A 19,424-nucleotide genomic window follows, 5' to 3' on the forward strand; every position below is an offset into this window, starting at 1 on the left:
TTTCAAGGAGATGCGCAGCAGAGCAGGGGCTCCCTACCAAAAGTTCTGCCAACCCCAAGAAGCTCTGCAGGGCTGCAGACCAGCCTGGTACATTGACAGGCCAGGGCTAGGTTGTACCCAACAGAGTCGCCCAGATAAGCAGGGCCCAGGGGACCCCAAAGAAGCCAGAAGCTGGCCTTACTTCCTCAGCTGTACCAAGAACAGCTGGCAAAAGCCTCAACTTCCTCTCCAGAAAAAGAGCCCATCCCTGCCATGTGCAGCTGAAGGGGACAGCAGTCACTGGGTCAAGTGACACAGCAACACCCCAGCTGGCTAACAGTGCAACCACAGCCCCCACCCCACTCCAACCCTGGCCCCAGCTTCTCTCCCCCAAGCCTTGGGTGCTGTTGGGGTCCCAGTATCTAGGACAGCTCATTGTCACCTCAGGTCCCCCCTCACTGTAAGCTGCTGCTAAACTCCCTCCCTGGGTGCCTGTCACTCTTGCAAACCTCACACTGTGGATAATGGACTGGATCGTTATGATGTGCTGCTCTGTACATTTCAGTATTCCTGGTCTCTACCACCAGCTGTCAGGAGCAGCACCCTGTGAAGTTCTGACAGTCAAACATGTCTCAGTAGGCCAGGTGTAGCTTCTCACGCCTGTAATCCCAGATCTTTGGGAGGCTGAGGCAGGTCGATTACCTGAGGTCAGGAGTTCAAAACCAGCCTAACCAACATGGTGAAACCCCATCTCTACTAAAAATACAAAAATTAGCTGGGTTCTTCTCTGGAGAGAAGTCAAGGCTTTTGCCAGCTGTTCTCGGTACAGCTGAGTTACGCCTCTGTAACCCCAGCTACAAGGGAGGCTGAGGCAGGAGAACTCCTTGAGTCCAGGAGGCGGAGGTTGCAGTGAGCTGAGATCACGCCACTGCACTCCACGGTGGGCAACAAGAGCAAGACTTTGTTTCTTTTTTTTTTTTTTTAAAAAACGGGGTTTCACCATGTTGGCCACGCTGGCCTTGAACTTCTGACCTCAAGTGATCTGCCCACCTCAGCCTCCCAAAGTGCTGAGATTACAGGCATGAGCCACCAAGCCCAGCCCTTTTTCTGCCTCTTGTCCAGCCCACAGACAGCGTCCAGGATGGAGCAAATGCTGGGTAAACATGTTTCTTTCATCTTTGGGTAGCCTGGCCAGCCAGACACCTGTCTGTTCCTTATTTATAAAGGGGTCCTGTCCACCCCTTTATAAATAACGAACTGAAACCACCCAGAAATGGAGAGATGCCTTCTTTATCCACCACACCACCTGTCTGGGACCCAATGAAACTCCACCCCCTAAAACCCTGCAGGGACCCCTGGGTGAGGTGCCAGTCCCAGGAGATATAAACACATGGTGGAACCTTCTAACAGAATTTCCAGACTGTGGCCAGGCGCGGTGGCTCACACCTGTAATCCCAGCACTTTGGGAGGCCAAGGAGAGCAGACCACTTGAGGCCAGGANAAAAAAAAAAAAAAGAAAAAAAAGAAAAAACTTTCATTGGGGTTCTGCGAACTGGGTGTCTCCTCTTTATTGCCCCATTCCACTGATAAGGAAGCAAAGAACCTTCTAGATCATCCATCATCTGCCACACTTTGGGGGCAGAGTGTGGGCTTCCACTTTCCTCCTCTTCCTCTTACCCTGGGGTTTCCTTTCAGCTGGTGGTTGGGTCACTAACTCTTGATGGGCCTCAGTTTCCCTATGTGGACAGTGGACAGACTGGTGGGATACATTTTCCTATGCTTCCTGGGTGCCGCCAGGAGGCCCTGAAACCCCACCCCCAGGGCTGGTTCATGGCCTTCCAGGGCCAGATGGCGATTTGTAGCCATTTATTGAGCCTTTATCCTGGCAGGGGTCAGGGTGAGAAGCAGACACGCTAGCGAATACTGCAGGATCAGAAGTTCAGAAAACAGAATGACAGGAAGAACCAGGGCAGGTGGGAGAGCTCTACGAGTTGGGGTCCTAGGGCCAAAGGTTCAGGGGTAACAGGTGAAGGGTTGACAGGTCCAGAGGACATGGGGTAGGGTTAGGGGTGGTGGTCATAGGATCCAAGGGTTATAGGTTGGAAATGATAGGATGAGAGGGGTCTGCTTCTACAGGGAAAGGTGCAGGTCTTACAGTCACAGGGCAGGGATCAGAGGTCACAGAAATCAGAGGGAACACTCTCAGGTGGCATGGTTAGAGGTCAGGGGTCAGCCTCACCTGGTCGCCCTGGCGGGCAATGATAGTGCCGGCTTTGGCGTGGTGCAGCAAGACTCGGCTGTTCAGGAGGGAGGGGTCCTGGGGAGGGAGGGAGGGGGTTGAGATGGGCACAGCCAGGCCTCCCTTGCGCCCCATGCCCAGCTCCCCTTGGCGGCCCACCTCGATCCGCATCAGCTTGGCCAGCTCCCGCTTTGCAGCCTCGAAGATGCTGCTGGTCTGGCGGCCCTGGTAGGGCCCGAAGGGGCAGCCACCGGTGGCTGATTCATCCTCACAGTAGCTGTATTCGCAGGCACCTGCCGGCTGCTCACGCGGCTCCTGAGTGGGGGTCTGAGTGGGACAAGCTTGTGACCTCCTGCTGCTCCTTCCTGGCCACCTTGCCCCAGCAGGCTCCACTGCTGGCCAGGGTCCCAGGCCTTACCCTAGCGGGGGCTGCCTGACATGCCCCAGAGGCCTCTTCCTGCAGGGACACGGAGATCCGGCCACGCTCATAGGCCATGTCGAAGTCAGAGCGGGGACCGCCCTGCAAGCCTGCGGGTGGGTAGGGGGGCAACAAAAGCCATAAAGATGAGAGTAAGATTTTTAAAAAGTGAGCCAGATGTGGTGGTGCAGGCCTGTAGCTCCAGCTATTTGGGAGGCTGGGGCTGGAGGATCACTTGAGCACAAGAGCTCAAAGAGTTCAAGGCTGCAATGAGCTACGATGGCACCACTGCACTCCAGTCTGGGACACAGGTCTCAAAATGAGCAAAGAAAAAGATGAGAGTGACCACAGTTGCAGTCTGAGACCAATGGATACCAATGTGCCAAAGGCCACCTGCTATAGCAGACATGACTAATTGATGCCTGCACTCTCCCTCTGAATCCTGCTCAACACAGTTGGGAGAAGCACGATCTCAATAAATGTCTACAAAAAAGTGCCCGAGGAAGTACTGGCAGTATTCCTATCTTGCAGATAAAAAAAATCAAGATGGGCAGGCAGTGGCACCTGGATTCAAACCTGGAAGCTCCATGGCCCTCCCCCCAGACCTGGTGCTCCAAACCTGAGATGTCCCCTGGCATGGAGATGCAGCGGCTCAGCAGAGGGGCCGAGGGGGTTTCCAGGGATGTGGGCTTCACAGGGTCCCCTGGGGGAGACACATGTTCAGGCTACTGCCCCTCAGATCCACTGGGCGGATTAACAGGTTGGGAGATAAGGAGCCGCTGGGGACTAGTTAAAGCATTTCCAATGGGTCCTTGGGGTTGAGGCCAGAGCTTCCGGGGGACCAGAGAGGAGTCAGACCTGGGTACCCAGCTATGGGGTCCCTGGGGGGCTAGACAGGGTCAGGATGAATCTCTGCAGAACTGAAAAAGGGATTGGGCTCTGAGACGGGGTTTCCTGGGAGATTGGGCTCTGCCAGCCCCAGGTCCCTGGGTACCTGTAGGTCCAGGCAGCGGAGCCCCGGTGGGGTCAGGTGGCCGGCCAGGGGTCTCCCTGGGCTCGTCTGTAGCTGAGGTGCTGACCATCCGCTTGGAGCCCCGCACAGGGCTGGTGCGCGTTGGGAGGCCTGGGCTGGGGAACAGGCGCAGGGGCTGGATCTCCTGGGGACAGAGAACGGCTTGTGGCCTGTCCTGGGAGCCCCATCCTGACCTCGCCCCCATCCCCCTATGCTCGCTCTCCGTCACCCACTCACGTGGCTGAAGAGCTCATTGGTCAGACCCAGGTAGTTGTGCAGCGCCAGGAAGGTGACTCGCTGCAGCCGCACCATGATGATCTGCAGGGCTCGAGGGGCGTGGCCATTAGACGGGGCGGGGTCAGGGGCAGGGCCAGATGGTGGGCCGGGCTAGTTCACAGCATGAGGGGTGGGGCCGGGAACCAGGGAGAGACCCACAATCTGGGGAAATGGGGCGAGGCAGTTAAGGGAGGAGTCAGCAGCTGCGGATGTCTAGCTGCTCTGGGCCGATAACCACAGCTCCAGCGCCTGATGGTTGCTGGGCCCGGGCCCAATGAAGCCTGGAATGGGTGGGGGCCAGGGTGGGGTCCCTGGGTGAGTGGCGGGAGACGAAGGCCAGCTGACCTGCACAACCCGCACCAAGCTCTCAGGGTACTTGGTGAAGACAGCAGAGAACGCCTCCACCGGCAGGCGCAGTACCGTGGAGTCCCGGGCCGCCCGGGCAGACACGGTCCGCTGGGGATGCTGGTGACCCTGGGGGAGGGGAGGGTGTGAAGAGAGACCAGGGCAGGGGCTGTGAGTCCCCCTTGCTACTCCCCCAATCCTTCCCGGCGCCAGTCCAATGAGGGGCTATCGGCAGCATCAGGGATGAATCAGAGAATGGGGACGCGGTGATTTCCTTCAATGCAGTCCCTTGGGTAGGTCCTTGTACCCCCTCATCCCGCCCCATCTAATGGCCACGCCCCTCAACCCCTGCTGCCCTAGGAACTGGTCACTCACGGTGATGACATCCAGGATGCTGAGAAGGCTGTTGACGCTGTCCCCGGGAACCACTTCCTTCACCACACACTCCTTCCCATCCTGAGACACAGGGGACAGTGGACCCTCAGTGGGCCTTGCCCTGGTGACTAGCATTTCACCCCCTCACCCATGATCACTATGATCACTGACGCCTCCCATCCCTTCACAGGGGAACCCGCCAAGCCTTCCAGAGAGCAGGTATCTCCCGTCGTTCAATACCTACATCTAATGAGCAACCGTGCAGACCACCCCAAATGTCCTTGGTCACCCTTTCCCCTGACTTCCGATGATACATCTCCGATGATGCATCTACAGACCAACACCTGCAGCTTATCCCTACTGGTACCACCCACCCTCCTGCAGGAGCCCCTGTGGCAGCCCACTCACAGGCCCTGGCAGACAGAGTTCCAGTAGCCCGTCCTGCACCACGTAGATGCTGGCGTCCGGCTGGCCTGGCCGGAAGACATAGTCACCCTGGCCCAGCCGCTGGAAGACCATGTGGCGGCAGAGCTCCAGGAAGAGTGGCTTCTCGAAGTGGCCCAGCACCCTGTTGGACACGCAGTGGGGGACAGAGGCAGGAGGTCAGGGAGACCCCAGGTCTGCAGCCCTCCGCCCCTGCCCGCACCCCTGACACTGACCGGACATTCTTGAGCATATAAAGCACTTCAGAGGGCAGATGGGAGTTAGCCAGGTCACCCTCGGTCAGGTCGGCCTCCAGAACTGCGGGTGGGGGTTCCTTCCGCTGCAGCGTGGGTGTCTCTTTCTGGATGCGCAGAATCCTGGTGGGATGAGGGGTGTGGGGGATGAGGGGGACAGGGAGAAGGCTCAGACAAACCTAAGACCCTCACATACCCCTTTCCCTAGGGCTCACATACAGCAAACTCTGACTCAATAGTCAAATCAGGCCGGCCACCTATTTTTTTTTGAGACAGAGTCTCGCTCTTTTACGCAGACTGGAGTGCAGTGGCGAAATTTCGGCCCACTGCAACCTCCACCTCCCAGCTGAAGCTATTCTCCTGCCTCAGCCTCCTGAGGAGCTAGGACTACAGGCGGGCGTGACCATGCCCAGCTAATATTTTGTATTTTTATTAGAGACGGGGTTTCCCCATGTTGGCCAGGCTAGTTTAAACTCCTAATCTCAGGTGATCCGCCTGCCTCTGCCTCCCAAAGTGCTGGGATTAAGGCATAAGCCATGGCACCCAGGCGGCCACCTATTTTTGTAAATAAAGTTTTATTGGTGCAAAGCCATATTCATGTATTTGCATATCATTATGGCTGCTCCCTTGCAGCAGAGTTGAAGAGCTGCAATGGAGATGGTATGTGGCTGGCCTGAAACGTTTACTATCTGGCCCTTTACAGAAAAACCCTATGACCCAGACCTAAAGTTCTCTGAGATGGCCCCTCCACTAGGCATAGGCCCCTGAGCTGAACCCTTTAGGGAGACAGACCCCTGACATAGCTTCCAAGATAAAGGTAGGCCTGGAAATGGTACCTGTGCTTGTCACGGGGGCCCAAAAAAGGTCCTCCCAGTAGTCACAGAGTAGATTCCTGAGACAGCCCTTTTAACATGGGTGTGCCTTTGACATAGCTTCCAATATATGAGAAGACCCCACATACAGCCACTCTGCTCTATGTAAACGTTCCTGAGATAGACCTTCCTCCCAGGTCTCAGAAAACCTTGAGACGGCCCCTCTGATGGCCAGAGATCCCTGAAGTAGCCCTCATCATAAGTGGAGAATCCAGGCTGGGTGCAGTGGCTCATGCCTGTAATCTCAGCACTTTAGAAGGCCGAGACAGGCAGATCAAGAGGTCATGAGATCAAGACCATCCTGGCCATGGTGAAACTCCATCTATAAAAAAATGCAAAAATTAGCTGGGCATGGTGGCACGCACCTGTAGTCCCAGCTACTCGGGAAGCTGAGGCAGGAGAATCACTTGAACCCAGGAGGTGCAGGTTGCAGTGAGCCAAGATTACACCACTGCGCTCCAGCCTGGCTAGAGTGAGACTCCATCTCAAAAACCAAATAAAATAAGTGGAGAATTCAGAGATAGCCCCTCTGCTAATCATGGACCTGTGTGACACCCTCCCCACAAATCACAGTGATTGCTGAGACAGACCCTCCACTGGCAGAAGATCCCTGAGATAGACCTGAATTAAATTCAGTGATATCAAGAAGTTCAGATATAATTCTTTTTTGGCTGGGCGTGGTGGCTCATGCCTGTAATACCAGCATTTTGTGTGGGTGAGGCGGTAGGATTGCTTGAGGCCAGGAGTTCAAGACCAGCCTAGGCAACACAGTGAGCACCCCCCTCTGCCTCCACCGATCTCTACAAAAAATTAAAAAATTAGCCAGGCATAGTTGTGCGTGCCTGTGGTCCCAGCTACTTAAAAGGCTGAGGCAGGAGAGAATCTCCTGAGCCCAGGAGGTCGAGGCTGCAGTGAGCTGTGATCATGCCACTGTACTTTTGCCTGAGCAACAGATTGTGATCCTATCTCCAAAATAATAATAACAATAATAACAATTATTATTCTTTTTCTGATCAGAGAGATCTTGAGCTATCACTTCCCTAGATCAAAGAAAGCTGAGATAGCCCTCTGACAATCATGAAGCTATCAGAATAGTCCCTTAAGAGTAACACTGGCTGGGCGCAGTGGCTCAGGCCAATAATCCCAGCACTTTGGGAGGCCAAGGTGGGTGGATCATGAGGTCAGGAGTTTGAGATCAGCCTGGCCAACATGGTGAAACCCCATCTCTACTAAAAACATGAAAATTAGGCTGGGCATGGTGGCTCATGCCTGTAATCCCAGCCCTCTGGGAGGCTGAGGCAGGAGGATTATGAGGTCAGGAGATTGAGTACATCCTGGCCAACATGGTGAAACCCGGTCTCTAAAACAAATAAATAAAATTAAAAATAAAACAAACAAACAAAAACACGAAAATTAGCCAGGTGTGGAGGTGCACACCTGTATTCCCAGCTACTCGGGAGGCTGAGGCAGGAGAATCACTTGAACCCAGGAGGCAGAGGTTGCAGTAAGCCGAGATCGTGCCAGTGCACTCCAGCCTGGGCAACAGAGTGAGACTCCATCTCAAGAAAAAAAAAGACGATGCGAACACTGAAGACAGGTCCTATGATATAGATACAGGTCCTGTGGAAAAACCTGAGATATAGATCCTCAACTGATCATGGGGAACTTTGAGATAGCACCCCCCTTTTATTTTTGAGACGGAGTTTTGCCCTGTCACCCAGGCTGGAGTGCAATGGCATGGTCTCAGCTCACTGCAACCTCTGCCTCCCTCATTCAATCGATTCTCCTGCCTCAGCCTCCTGAGTAGCTGGGACTATAGGCGCATGCCACTACACCCAGCTAATTTTTAAATTTTTCTCTTTTTTTCCTTTCTTTCTTTCAGGCATGTTCCAGCAAGGATAATTTTTGTATTTTTAGTATAGATAGAGTTTTACTATGTTGGCCAGGTTGGTCTTGAACTCCTGACCTCAGGTGATCCGCCCACCTCAGCCTCCCTAAGTGCTGGGATTATAGGCATGAGCCACCACATCGGCCAAAACAGCCGTTCTACTCAACTCATAGAAAGCCCTGCCACTGCAGGACTACTGATCATGGAGAGCCCTGGGATGATGCCCTAGTGTGAATAAACCCTCGAGACAGACCTTCAGGTAGGCTCCATGGTGCAAGGAGATCCCAGGGCCAGCACCCGCCTTGCAAAGAGAGTTGGAGAGCCTTTCTCGCAGACCCTGAGATAGCTCTTTGCCACCAACAGGAATCTCTGAGGTATCCTTCCTATGTTTCTAGTGCAACAAGTTTCCTGAGATAGCCCCTAGGGATTAGAAACTCTTGAGACAGCCGCCTTAGTATGGGAAAAACTCTAAGGTCTATGACACAGGAGAGTTGCCTTCTTCTTCTTCTTCTTCTTTTTTTTTTTTTTTTTTTTTGAGACAGAGTCTTGCTCTGTTGCCCATGCTGGAGTGCAGTGGCATGATCTCAGCTCTCTCCATCCTCTGCCTCCTGGGTTCAAGTGATTCTCCTGCCTCAGCCTCCCAAGTAGCTGGGATTACAGGCATCTGCCACTGTGCCTGGCTAATTTTTTTTTTTTTTGTACTTTAGTAGAGACTGGGTTTCACCATTTTGGCCAGGCTGGTCTTGAAATCCTGACCTCATGATCCACCTTCCTTGGCCTCCCAAAGTGCTGGGATTACAGGCATGAGGCACCATGCCTGGCCAAGAAAGATGCTTCTGATGTAGAGAGATGGCTGAGATAACCCCTGGAGAAGAGAGGCTGGAGGCTGGAAATAGTCCCTTTAGGAAATCATAAAAACACTTAGGATGACCTCAGTGAGGTACCCTGGAATAAAACCACTCATGTGAGGAGACCCATGAAATAACCTATATGGAGACCCCTGATGTAGACCCCCAAATATATGGCAAAACCTCTGAGATAATGACTTGGGAACAAGTAGCTCAGATACCCCAGTGGAAAGAGACCATCACTGAGCTGGCTCTCACGGGACAGAGACCCCTAGAGACAAAGTGTCTGGTGTGGAAGAGCTCTGAGATATCCCCTCAGACCAGAGTCCAGAGATATCCCTCTGATACCAGAAGACTTTTTTTTTTGAGACAGAGTGTTGCTCTGTAACCCAGGCTGGAGTGAAGTGGTGTGATCTCAGCTCACTGCAACCTCCACCTCTGGGTTCAAGTGATTCTTCTGTCTCAACCTCCTGAGTAGCTGGGATTAGAGGCGCCCGCCACCACACCCAGCTAATTTTTGCATTTTTAGTAGAGACGGGGTTTCTCCATGTTGGCCAGGCTGGTCTCGAACTCCTGACCTCAAGTGATTTACCTGCCTCCGCCTCACAAAGTGCTGGGATTACAAGGGTGAGCCACCGCACCTGGCCGATATGGGAAGGTTTTCACAACACTTTGGTGTGCATTGCTGACTCAAAGGGCCCCTGAGATAACCCCCAATACCAGGTCACACCCAGCACAGACTTACTTCTTGGCGATGTTGAGCATCTTCAGTTTCTTCTTCATGCGTGGCCGGGAAGTGGTGGAGACAGAGGTATCCACGAGGGAGGAAGTGGACTGTGACACCTGGGAGAATGAAGGAGGGGATGGGTTTATTGATAATTCAGACCCTAGGGGAGAAGGGGATGGATCCAGGGGCTCTCCATCAAGGAGGCGTTGGTGGTGGACTCTTAAGAAGTGCAAATAGGGAAGGGGCGGGGCCTCAATGTGGTCAGAGCGGACCGCAGGGGGTCCCGGACTCACCTTCCGCATAATCTTCCGGCCATAGAACAGCACTTTGTCCCTCTTCCGGAACCGATACCGGGGGCCATCCGGGGCTGGGGTTTCTGAGGATACGTGGGGACAGGGGCACTAGGAGCTCTGAGCAGACTCCACGTTGCCAGAGCTGGGGGACTGCGTGCAGACGCCAGCAAATCCCCATCTCTACCGCCTCAGGACCCGGGGATTTGGGCCCCCCACCCCACAGCCTCCCAAGAGGGGCCCCTCGGTTGCTCACTCGGCACTCGCAGCCTCCTCACCACCAGGAGGATGAGCACGGCCGTGACCACGACTGCCACTCCGGCCCCGATCATCACGCCCAGCACCTGAGGGACGAACGGCACTGGCTGCGGACCACAAATCCGTCCCGCCCGGCCCTCCCCGGGGGCCGGGACGTCCTGGACCCCATCCCTCTCCGTCACCTTCGCTCCCGAGGAGTTTGTAATCAACTCGTGACTCGATAACCCCATCTGCAGAATGGGCCAGCGCCGCTAGCTCCCCGGGGGCGCGACTATTCCCGGAGGCCCAGCAGTCTGAAGTGCATGCCGGGAAACGTAGTTCCGCCGGAGCGGACGCAACGTGTTCTCGCCAGAACGCGTAATGCGCGCTGAGCACTCCGGGAGTTGTAGTCCCCGTGGCACCCCACGCCCGCATCCCTCCCCCGCGCCGCCCTGCCCCTTACCATTCCTGTTTGCAGCGGAGCCTCCATCGGTGGATTCCAGCTGGACAGCAGATCTGCTAGCCCGGGGTCCTGGGAAGTCAAGGAGTCTAAGGAATCCGTGCAAGTTGTCAATCTGGGCCCGACCCTCCCCTGCCTCAAGCCCTGCCCCCAGCTCGAACCCCGCCCCCTGGGGGGGTAGCTTCGCCAACTGTCAGGGGCGCGGCTACAGGGACGCGGTAGGACTAAGGGATGGGGCAAACCGACCTCCCGGCCCCGGCCAGGAGGTGATGCAGGTCCCCGGCTTCCTGCCTGGCTCCCTTCGTCTACTCCTAGGGCCTACCAGACGCCCCGCCCGTCCAACCCCACCCTGGGGCCAAAGGCCGACCTGGCACCCACTGTCAGCAGCCTGCAGGCAGGTACCCGCTGGGCACAGTTCCTTGCAGCTGGTGACTTCCTTCTGGGTCACTGCCCTCTGCGGGATTGATCAAGCCTGACCACCCGAGCCCCCAGACTGCACCCCTTATTCCGTCGAAGACTCAATGCCCCACCCCAGGAAAACTGGGGCCTGTAAGCCGTGGGGTCCGGGGGTGGCACCTAGATACCCGGTTCCCAACCCAAGCCTGCCCCCGGTTAGACCCAGGGGCTGGGGAGCACAGGAGTGCTCTCAGGGGCACCGCAGGAGGTGTCTGATACCCACGTTTCAGAAGAGTCCTGGGATGCTTGGGGTGGCGTGGATTTGCAAGGCGCTGCCGGGTTTTGCTGGAGATTTACTACCACGTAGTAGTGAAGTTACGGGGGCTTTATGGCACGGAGCATCACTGGGACTCCGGGACCGATGCTGGCGCCATTGCTGGGAGGCGTAACCAGGGACGCTGGGATTACTGGGGTGGGGGTGGGAGGGTACTGGAAAGTTACTGAGAGATTCTGAAGATTACAGGACTACTGCTGGGAAAACCAGGAGGTGGGTGGGTACATTCCTGGGGTGCTTATGAGTGCGGGCCTGGGGAGGGCGTCCTGTCTCCTTGGAAGATACTGAGACATGCTAGAATATTACTGGGATTTTTTTGGGAAGCTGAGGATGTTTCGGACACCGCTTGAGTATTAATGGAAATTCGGGGGTCGGGGGAAGGAATCCTGGAGGCTTCGTTTCTTGGAAAAAATTCCTGGGTGGCAGGTCCTCTTCCACCCCAGGGCACACCTGGCTACCGGTGCGGAAACACCTGCCGGGTAGTGGGGGGATGGGACCATCAGAATGTCGAAAGTTAACATGAATCGGAGGACAGATCTTGGGAAAGCGGAAGCTCGCTAATAACCCTCGAAGGGACACGCCTGCGAGGCCGACGGAAACGCGGACTTACCCAGGGGCCGCAGCCGGGGTCCACTCCGCACCAACACCGTTAGCATTCAGGCCGACTCTGCAGGCGCGGCCCCTTTAAATTATTCACGGAAAGGCGTGCCACAGCCCCGCCCCACCCCGCCCCACCAAGCTTAGAAGGCCGACTAAGGCTGCCATGCTGAGTGTGGCCGCGCCTTAAAGGGCCACACACAGATTAATGCAAGGACTGGCCCTTCCGGCTAAAAATGAGAACGACGCATTTATTTTCCCTTTTATTGAACACCCTCCCCACCCTGTCTCCCAGCCCCCAAGAGTCCGACTCGAAAGGTCCAGGCCCTCCTTGGGCGCGGCAGGGAGCCAATCCTTAAAAGCAAACCCTAAGAATAAATAAGCGGGGGGTGGGGGCGGGGGGGTCTCCTAAGTCCAGCGGTTAAGGTCCAATGGCAGTCGAGGTCGAATCAATTCACCAGCAGCGAATGCTCCTCCGAGGGGTCCCTGGAGGAGGGAAGCAGGGAAGAGGGACATCAGTTTTCTCTGGCTCGCTCCCTTTTCCCCAGCCCCCAACTCCCAATCTGAATGGGCCAGACCCAGGACTCGAACCTTCCGCAGCAGCAGAGAAGGCTGCAGGCCGAGCCGCTCCCGCGGCGGAACTTTCCAGAGGTCGGGGTGTCCTGGCACTGCGCGATGTAGGCCTGGAGCTCACTCTCCTCTGCACCTGCACCACCGGGATGCTGGGAAGAGAAGCCAGGAGACTCAGCCGGAAAGTGGCCCCCAACCTCTAAGACCCTTGAAGTCCGCCCTCCCCTCCAGCCATCTGCATCACTTCCCCCCCAACCCCCACTGCCTTTGCTCTTGCTGTGCCTGCTGACCCGTGGTTTCATAGTTTCCTTGCACAGAGACCCCGGAACCTAGACACAAGTTGTATCTTTGCCAGTCTGGTGCCCTTTGCTGTGGGCCCAGCACCTAGAGACCTAGAGCCAGACCTGACACAACCTGGGTGCTCAGAAACCATTTACTGAGTGAGCCGGATGCACACTGAGCCCGGCCGTGGCAGCAGGGCCTGAGTTTGCCCACCAGAGTGGATGCATGTGTGTGGCGTGTAAGTGCTAGGGCAAGACAGGAAGTAGCTCCCAGGGATGTCTGTAGGACAGCTGAATCCATGCATGGGGAAAAGGGGTGGACTCATCTGATGGTGACACTGGATGTGGCAGGGTCCTAGCCAAGATTTCCTTCTTCTTGCTCAGCCTCATGGAGGGACTATCTTTTCTCCAAGTATTTTCCAGCTACTAGGCCTTTGCTTTAGCTATTCCTTCCCCTCAATGCACTGCCCCTCTGGCTCCATCTCTTAGGTCTAGAGACGATGGAAAGGTTCAATGTCTATGCTGTCCAATATGGCAGCCACCAGCCACACTGGCTTTTGGGCAGTGGATACAGGATGGTGCCAGTCAGGGACTGAATTTGCAATTCTACTTCATTTGAATTAATTTTTTTTTTTTTTGAGACAGAGTCTTGTTCTGTTGCCCAGGCTAGAATGCAGTGGTGCAATCTTGGCTCACTGCAACCTCCGGGTTCAAGCAATTCTCCTGCCTCAGCCTCCCAAGTAGCTGGGATTACAGGCACCGGCCACCACACCTGGCTAATATGTACTTTTAGTAGAGATGGGGTTTCACCATCTTGGCCAGGCTGGTCTGGAACTCCTGACCTCATTATCCACCCACCTCGGCCTCCTAAAATGCTGGGATTACAGGCGTGAACCACCACCTCGCCCAGCCTGAATTAAAATTTAAAAAAAAATTTTCTTTCCCCACAGGCAGAGTTTTACTCCATCACCCAGGATGGAGTGCAGTAGCTCAATTTCAGCTCACTGCAACCTCTTCCTCCCAGGTTCAAGCAATTCTACTGCCTCAGCCTCTGAAGTAGCTGGGATTACAGGTGTGTGCCACCACGTCTGGCTAATTTTTTATATTTTTAGTAGACACAGGGTTTTACCATGTTGGCCAGGCTGGTCTCTAACTCCTGACCTCAGGTGATCTGCCCACCTCGGCCTCCCAAAGTGCTAAGATTTCAGGCATGAGTCACTATGCCCAGCCAGAATCAAAATCAAAATTTAAATAGCTGCATGGCACTACAGACTAGTAATAGAACATTCTAGAAGTTCTCCTGGACCTATTCTCATACCAATCTAAAGCAGGAGTCCCTCTATGATCTTTCACTCTTCCTTCATACCTGTTACAAGTAGGTCACTGGTCATGGGTTGTCTGCTCCTGTCTCATGCATCTTGCCCAGAGGCCTTGGACAGATCACGTACACCTGATTCTCCTCGATGCCCAGAATCCGACACAGATCTTGGCCCTTACATATGTCTACCTGCCACTTCCACATCCTGCTCTGTCCCCTGATCCTTGCTGCTTTCTGGGAAACCACTGTTCCCAGCCACCGCACTAGACAGAGGACAGGGGGATTAGGAGCATGGCTTCTGGAATCAGACAGTCCTGAGTTGAGCCCAGTTTTACTGCTTAGAAGTTAACCTTGGGTGGGGTCAGAGGGAACTGGGGGCATGGCTGGGGGCTGAGGACAGGGTGGAGTCCCTAGGGGTCAGCCTTAGGAATGGGGCCAGCTGAGGGTCACCATGTGAATGGCAACGTCCCATGGTCAATGACAAGGTCATTGAAACTCTGTGACTTTGCTGGGCACGGTGGCTCATGCCTGTAATCCCAGCACCTTGGGAGGCCAAGGGGGGTGGATCACTTGAAGTCAGGAGTTCCAGACCAGCCTGGCCAATGTGGTGAAACCCCATCTCTAGTAAAAATACAAAAATTAGCCAGGTGTGGTGGCACATGCCGGTAATCCCAGCTACTCAGGAGGCTGAGACAGAAGAATCGCTTGACCTCAGGAAGCGGAGGCTGCAGTGAGCCAAGATCACAGCACTGTACTGCAGCCTGGACCACAGAGCAAGATTCCATTTCGAAAAAAACAAATAATGGGCTGGGTGTGGTGGCTCATGCCTGTAATCCCAGCACTTTAGGAGGCCGAGGCGGGCGGATCAGGAGGTCAGGAGCTGGATGGAGACCAGCCTGGCCAACATGGCAAAACCCCATCTCTACTAAAAATATAAAAATTAGCTGGGCATGGTGGCGCAAGCCTGTAGTTCCAGCTACTCAGGAGACTGAAGCAGAACTGCTTGAACCGGGGAGGCAAAGGTTGCAGAGAGCCAAAATGGCACCACTGCATTCCAGCCTAAGCGACAGAGAGAAAATCCATCTTAAATAAACAAACAAATAAATAAACTATGACTTGGTTACCCTGTAAAGGTAAAGGCAGACTTAGGCACCCTCCTGGCCCAAACCCACCTTGCCAAGGCTGAGATGCCATCAGTTTCCCCTGCGGCCCCCTATTTCGAACCACCCACTTTTTGGTTTCACAGAGTTGCCCATATTCTTTCCCGGGGTCTTCTCTGTTCACCTGTGGTGTCCCCAAAACCCCTGCATGGCAGACTCCAGGCACCCAGAGCCTGGGCTTGGGGCTAGGCACGTGGCTGAGCACGCGTGACTGACCTTGATGGTGTCATAGGCACCGGTGATGAGCGCAATGAAGAGGCTGAGCACCATGTAGATGAAGAGGCTGATGAAGGAGTACAGGTAGAGCTGCGAGAAGAGCCACACCAGGCTGCTGCGGCCCTGCTGGGCCTGCATGGCGGCGAACGTCACGAACATGTCATCCCCATTGATGAGCGAGAACAGGCACTCAGACACCATGGACAGTGAGCGGAACTGTGGAGGGGTGGAGGGTCAGAGGGAGCCAGGCATGGCCGGAGCTGGGGGCTGGCATCAGGCTAGGGTCACCACGTGAGTGGCCGGGTTCCGGGCTGGGGTCACCACGTGAGTGGCCGGGTCCCGGGATGGCGTCACCATGTGAGTGGCCGGGTCCCGGGATGGCGTCACCACGTGAGTGGCCGGGTCCCGGGCTGGGGTCACCATGTGAGTGGCCGGGTCCCGGGCTGGGGTCATCATGTGAGTGGCTGGGTCCCAGGGTCAATGGCAGGATCACAGGGCTGACCTAGGTTCTGGGCAGATAGAGCAGGAAGGGGAGTAACCCAGGTTGAAATAGGGTCCCCAGCAACTGTGACAATAATGGCACAGGGTCAGTGTCGGGGTCACCAGAGGCCACAGAGGACAGTGGACAGACTCCCAGAAGTCACCAAGGGGTCATCTGGGGGTCAGAATGTCAATGACAAGGTCATAGGGTCAACGTCAGGGTCACTGAAGTTAAAAGGAACAGTGCATGGAATACTAGCAGTCACAACGGGCTCATCTGGGAGTCATGGTGTCAATAACCAGGTCACAGGGTCAATGTCAGGGTCACCAGGGGTTAGAAGAGACAGATCAGAGTACCTGCAGTCACTATGGGGCTGACTGGGAGTCACAGTGTCAATGACCGGGTCACAGGGTCAATGTTAAGGTCATCAGGGGTTAGAGGGGACAGTGCATGCAGTACTAGCAGTCATGATGGGGTCATGGTGTCAGTGACCAGGCCATAGACTCAATGTCAAGGTTACCAGGGTTTAAAAAGGACAGTACATGGAGTACTAGCAGTCAGATGGGGTCATCTGGGAGTCATGGTGCCCGTGACCAGGTTACAGGGTCAATGTCAGGGTCCCCAGGGGTCAGACCTGCTGGTAAGGCCCTGGGGTCCGGCTGAGTCATGCAATGTCACTGGATCTGGGGAGTCCAGGGGTAAGGGTGCTTAGGGGAGGGGGCCAGGGATCCTTCGACTGCAGGCTACACACACCCCAGCCACGGTGGCCCCTACCTTCACGTGATAGGGCCCCAGCACAATCCAGCCACAGAAGCAGTAGCCCAGGTAGATGACGGCCACACAGCAGCAGAAGCGCATGACGCTGGGCAGGGCCACCCGCAGCGTGGCGATGAGGATCTGGGTTGGGTCAGAGGGAGCCTCGTTGAGTTTGTGGCCACAACCCAGGTCAGCTGTGGGCACCCAGATGGGGGTGAGGGGCTGGGGCCTCACCAAGGGCACAGCACGTGTGGCCACAGGAGCCGGTGGGTGCCTGGAGGGAGCAGGGCCATGTCTGAGGGGGTCCAAGGGCACCCCACGGCTGGACTCAGTTGGGTGGGCACGAAGGATCAGGCTCCCGGGCCCCGCCCAGGTGCAACAATGACACCGTGTGTATGGGCAGGTAGGAGGAGGAGGCTTGCAAGGGGCCACTGGCCAGGGCTGGTGAGTGCTGTGTGTGCAGGGATTTCTTTGGAGGGTATGGGGTAACCACATGGAAGGCCCAGCCTCGTGCACAAAGCTCACATTGTAGTTGTGGAAGAAGGTCAGGTAGCGGATCACGCCCACCCACACCAGCAGCGTCGAGGTACCCAGGAGGATGCTGCACACGTCGTAGGTCGCCAAGTTCTGCGGGTGGGAGCAGCATCAACCTCTCTGGCCCGGCCCTTCCCTTGGGGGGTGCCTGGGGGATGACGTGGCCCCAAACGGGCACTGACGGCAGGGATGGGACCTGGGGCCCAGGGCGTGAGCAGGACGCACCTTGGCCTCAATGCCGATCTTCATGATGGTGCCTGAGATGGTGAGCACATCACTGGTGACCAGCAGGATGTACCAGCCATTGACAAATTCCAGCCGCTCCCACAGGCTGATGACCCGTCCCCGCTGCCGCCACATGAACCCCACAAACTCCTGCAGAAGGCAGGCAGGGTGAGGGCCTGTCCAGGCCCAGGACCCTTGAAGGCCTGGCTTTTCTCACCCCAGGGCCAGCCCACACGACACAGGGGCCTCACATTCTGCAGCAAGAAGCCTCGAAGCAGCGAGCGGGCACAGAGGAGGAAGGACAGGGAGCAGGTGAGGATGACGACCACGTCAAACAGGAGCCGGAAGCTGTTGTCTCCTGTGGGGAGAGCACAGTGGGTAGGGCCAAGACGGCATGGAGCCTTGGGAGGCTAGCGCTGGTGCCAGGCCAGGCTGGGGACCTAGGGGACTGCAAGGTTGGTTTTGGCAGGTCAGTGGGCTCAGGGCTTGCTTGGGTGAGTCAAGAACCCCGGTCAGCACTGGTCTGGGGCTTGGGGGATCCCAGGACAGGACATGGTCCCCGGTTCCTTATGATCTGAGGCTCAGAGTATTCCTGGGCACGTCAGGGCCCCCAGGCAGCACTGGTCTGGGGCTCAGGGGCTCACCGTGCCGGAAGACACTGGGGTGCTTACACTCCTGGATGTGGGTCTGGGTCTCTAGGCTGATGGGGATCCGCCCGCTGTGCGCCTTGTTGTCAAATGTGATCTGTGGGGGCCAGTTGGGGCAGAGTAAACCTTGGCACCCCCAAGCCCCAAGGTCCATTTGACAGGTGGCCTGACAGACCCCAGCCTCCCTCCCTCATCAACTGCATGCTTGCCCTTGACCAACGCTCCTGAAACATTCCCAAGAGACTCCCTGACCATGTCCCTGCCCTGGAACTCAGGAGCCCTGTGGGTCCCCCAGGGGCCTCACCAGGACGCTGAAGGTATAACAGTCTGGGATCTCGTTGTTGATGAGGCTCTGGAGGTTAATGGTCTTCAGCCGGAAGTGGATGGTGACATTGATCAGCCTAGGCAGGAGGCTCGGGTGAGGGGCAGGGGCGTCTTCAGGTCCCTTCCGGCCTGAGCGCCAGCAACCCTGCCCCATGCTGATTCTGCAGCTGGCAGGGGAAGTGCTCACCCAGCAGTGCCAGTGCCGGGGGGGCGGGCCTGTTTCCATCTTAGGGAAGTGGCTGCTGGGGTGAGAGTGTCTGGTGTGGTGCCTCCCCCACCCTGGGCCCCCCTTGAGCGAGCAGGCAGTACTTGTGGAATTTAAGCGTGAGGTTCTTGTAACTGGAGCTGCCTTCCAAGAGGGCGAGATCGTCGCTGGGGGGCGGAGGGGGCCGCTCAGGGGGATCCACCTGGATGCAATCTGAGGACAGCGAGGCAGGGAAGGGCCTCAGGGGACAGGGGAGGCCAGGCTGGTCTCCCCAGAGCTCCCTGTAGCTTCTTCCCTGGGTTTCCCAGAGCTGGGTCATTCCTACAGGCCTGGCACTCTCTGGGCCAGAGGAAGTTCAGTGAACGAACCGTAATAAAAAATGACACCTGGTACTTTCTACGTGGCAAGAGTCACACTCACACTAACCATACTTTTTTTTTTTTGAGATGGAGTCTTGCTCTTGTTGCCCAGGCTGGAGTGCAGTGCCACAATCTCAGCTCACTGCGACCTCCGCCTCCCAGGTTCTAATGATTCTCTGGCTGCAGCCTCCAGAGTAGCTGGGATTACAGGTGCCTGCCACCACACCTGACTAATTTTGTATTTTTAGTAGAGACAGGGTTTCTCCATGTTGGTCAGGCTAGTCTCAAACTCCCAACCTCAGGTGATCCACCTGCCTCAGCCTCCAAAAGTGCTGGGATTACAGGTGTGAGTCACTGTGCACGGCTGAATTTTTTTTT

General features: G+C 56.0%; 2 protein-coding genes across 8 annotated transcripts in view; both read right to left on the reverse strand.

Annotated features, from left to right (window-relative positions):
* Window positions 1-12,049, reverse strand: part of PNPLA6 (patatin like phospholipase domain containing 6) — a 28,370-nt gene extending 16,321 nt beyond the window's left edge. For 2 of the 7 annotated variants that reach the window (XM_017500172.2, XM_017500168.2), the window contains exons 1-16: window positions 11,984-12,049; window positions 11,323-11,845; window positions 10,647-10,715; window positions 10,203-10,290; window positions 9,950-10,032; window positions 9,675-9,772; window positions 5,304-5,444; window positions 5,053-5,212; window positions 4,645-4,725; window positions 4,270-4,398; window positions 3,886-3,966; window positions 3,631-3,793; window positions 3,256-3,339; window positions 2,637-2,746; window positions 2,378-2,545; window positions 2,219-2,296 (exon numbers count right to left, since the gene is read on the reverse strand). In XM_017500172.2, coding sequence (XP_017355661.1) covers window positions 2,219-2,296; window positions 2,378-2,545; window positions 2,637-2,746; window positions 3,256-3,339; window positions 3,631-3,793; window positions 3,886-3,966; window positions 4,270-4,398; window positions 4,645-4,725; window positions 5,053-5,212; window positions 5,304-5,444; window positions 9,675-9,772; window positions 9,950-10,032; window positions 10,203-10,290; window positions 10,647-10,673 — 1,491 coding nt within the window. In that variant the 5' untranslated portion in view covers window positions 10,674-10,715; window positions 11,323-11,845; window positions 11,984-12,049. Of the gene's footprint in view, window positions 1-2,218; window positions 2,297-2,377; window positions 2,546-2,636; window positions 2,747-3,255; window positions 3,340-3,630; window positions 3,794-3,885; window positions 3,967-4,269; window positions 4,399-4,644; window positions 4,726-5,052; window positions 5,213-5,303; window positions 5,445-9,674; window positions 9,773-9,949; window positions 10,033-10,202; window positions 10,568-10,646; window positions 10,716-11,010; window positions 11,846-11,983 lie in introns of those variants that run through there. The other 5 variants (XM_037728375.1, XM_017500169.2, XR_001816915.2 and 2 more) reach the window with 5 other exon arrangements.
* Window positions 12,050-12,201: 152 nt separating this feature from the next.
* MCOLN1 (mucolipin TRP cation channel 1) lies at window positions 12,202-19,167 on the reverse strand. Its single transcript, XM_017500173.2, has 10 exons — window positions 18,792-19,167; window positions 18,463-18,559; window positions 18,156-18,255; window positions 17,763-17,869; window positions 17,512-17,661; window positions 17,278-17,379; window positions 16,771-16,893; window positions 15,516-15,731; window positions 12,562-12,692; window positions 12,202-12,456 (listed from the first exon to the last, which is right to left on the reverse strand). The coding sequence occupies exons 1-10, from the start codon at window positions 19,004-19,006 to the stop codon at window positions 12,420-12,422; spliced, it is 1,278 nt and encodes a 425-aa protein (XP_017355662.1). The 5' UTR covers window positions 19,007-19,167; the 3' UTR covers window positions 12,202-12,419.
* Between the last annotated feature and the right edge of the window lie 257 nt (window positions 19,168-19,424).

This window comes from Cebus imitator, unplaced genomic scaffold (genome assembly GCF_001604975.1).
Source record: "Cebus imitator isolate Cc_AM_T3 unplaced genomic scaffold, Cebus_imitator-1.0 Scaffold263, whole genome shotgun sequence".
NCBI classification, from domain to species: Eukaryota; Metazoa; Chordata; class Mammalia; order Primates; family Cebidae; genus Cebus; species Cebus imitator.

What these genes read in the sequence shown, in the direction of transcription:
- MCOLN1 (XM_017500173.2), bottom strand. Translation starts at nt 19,006, where the DNA reads ATGACCCAGCTCTGGGAAACCCAGGGAAGAAGCTACAGGGAGCTCTGG. An exon ending in CCTTCTTCCACAACTACAAT is followed by an intron (nt 16,894 to 17,277) that starts GTGAGCTTTGTG and finishes GACCCAACCCAG; the next exon opens with ATCCTCATCGCCACGCTGCG. An exon ending in TGGGGCCCTATCACGTGAAG is followed by an intron (nt 15,732 to 16,770) that starts GTAGGGGCCACC and finishes ACCCCTCCACAG; the next exon opens with TTCCGCTCACTGTCCATGGT.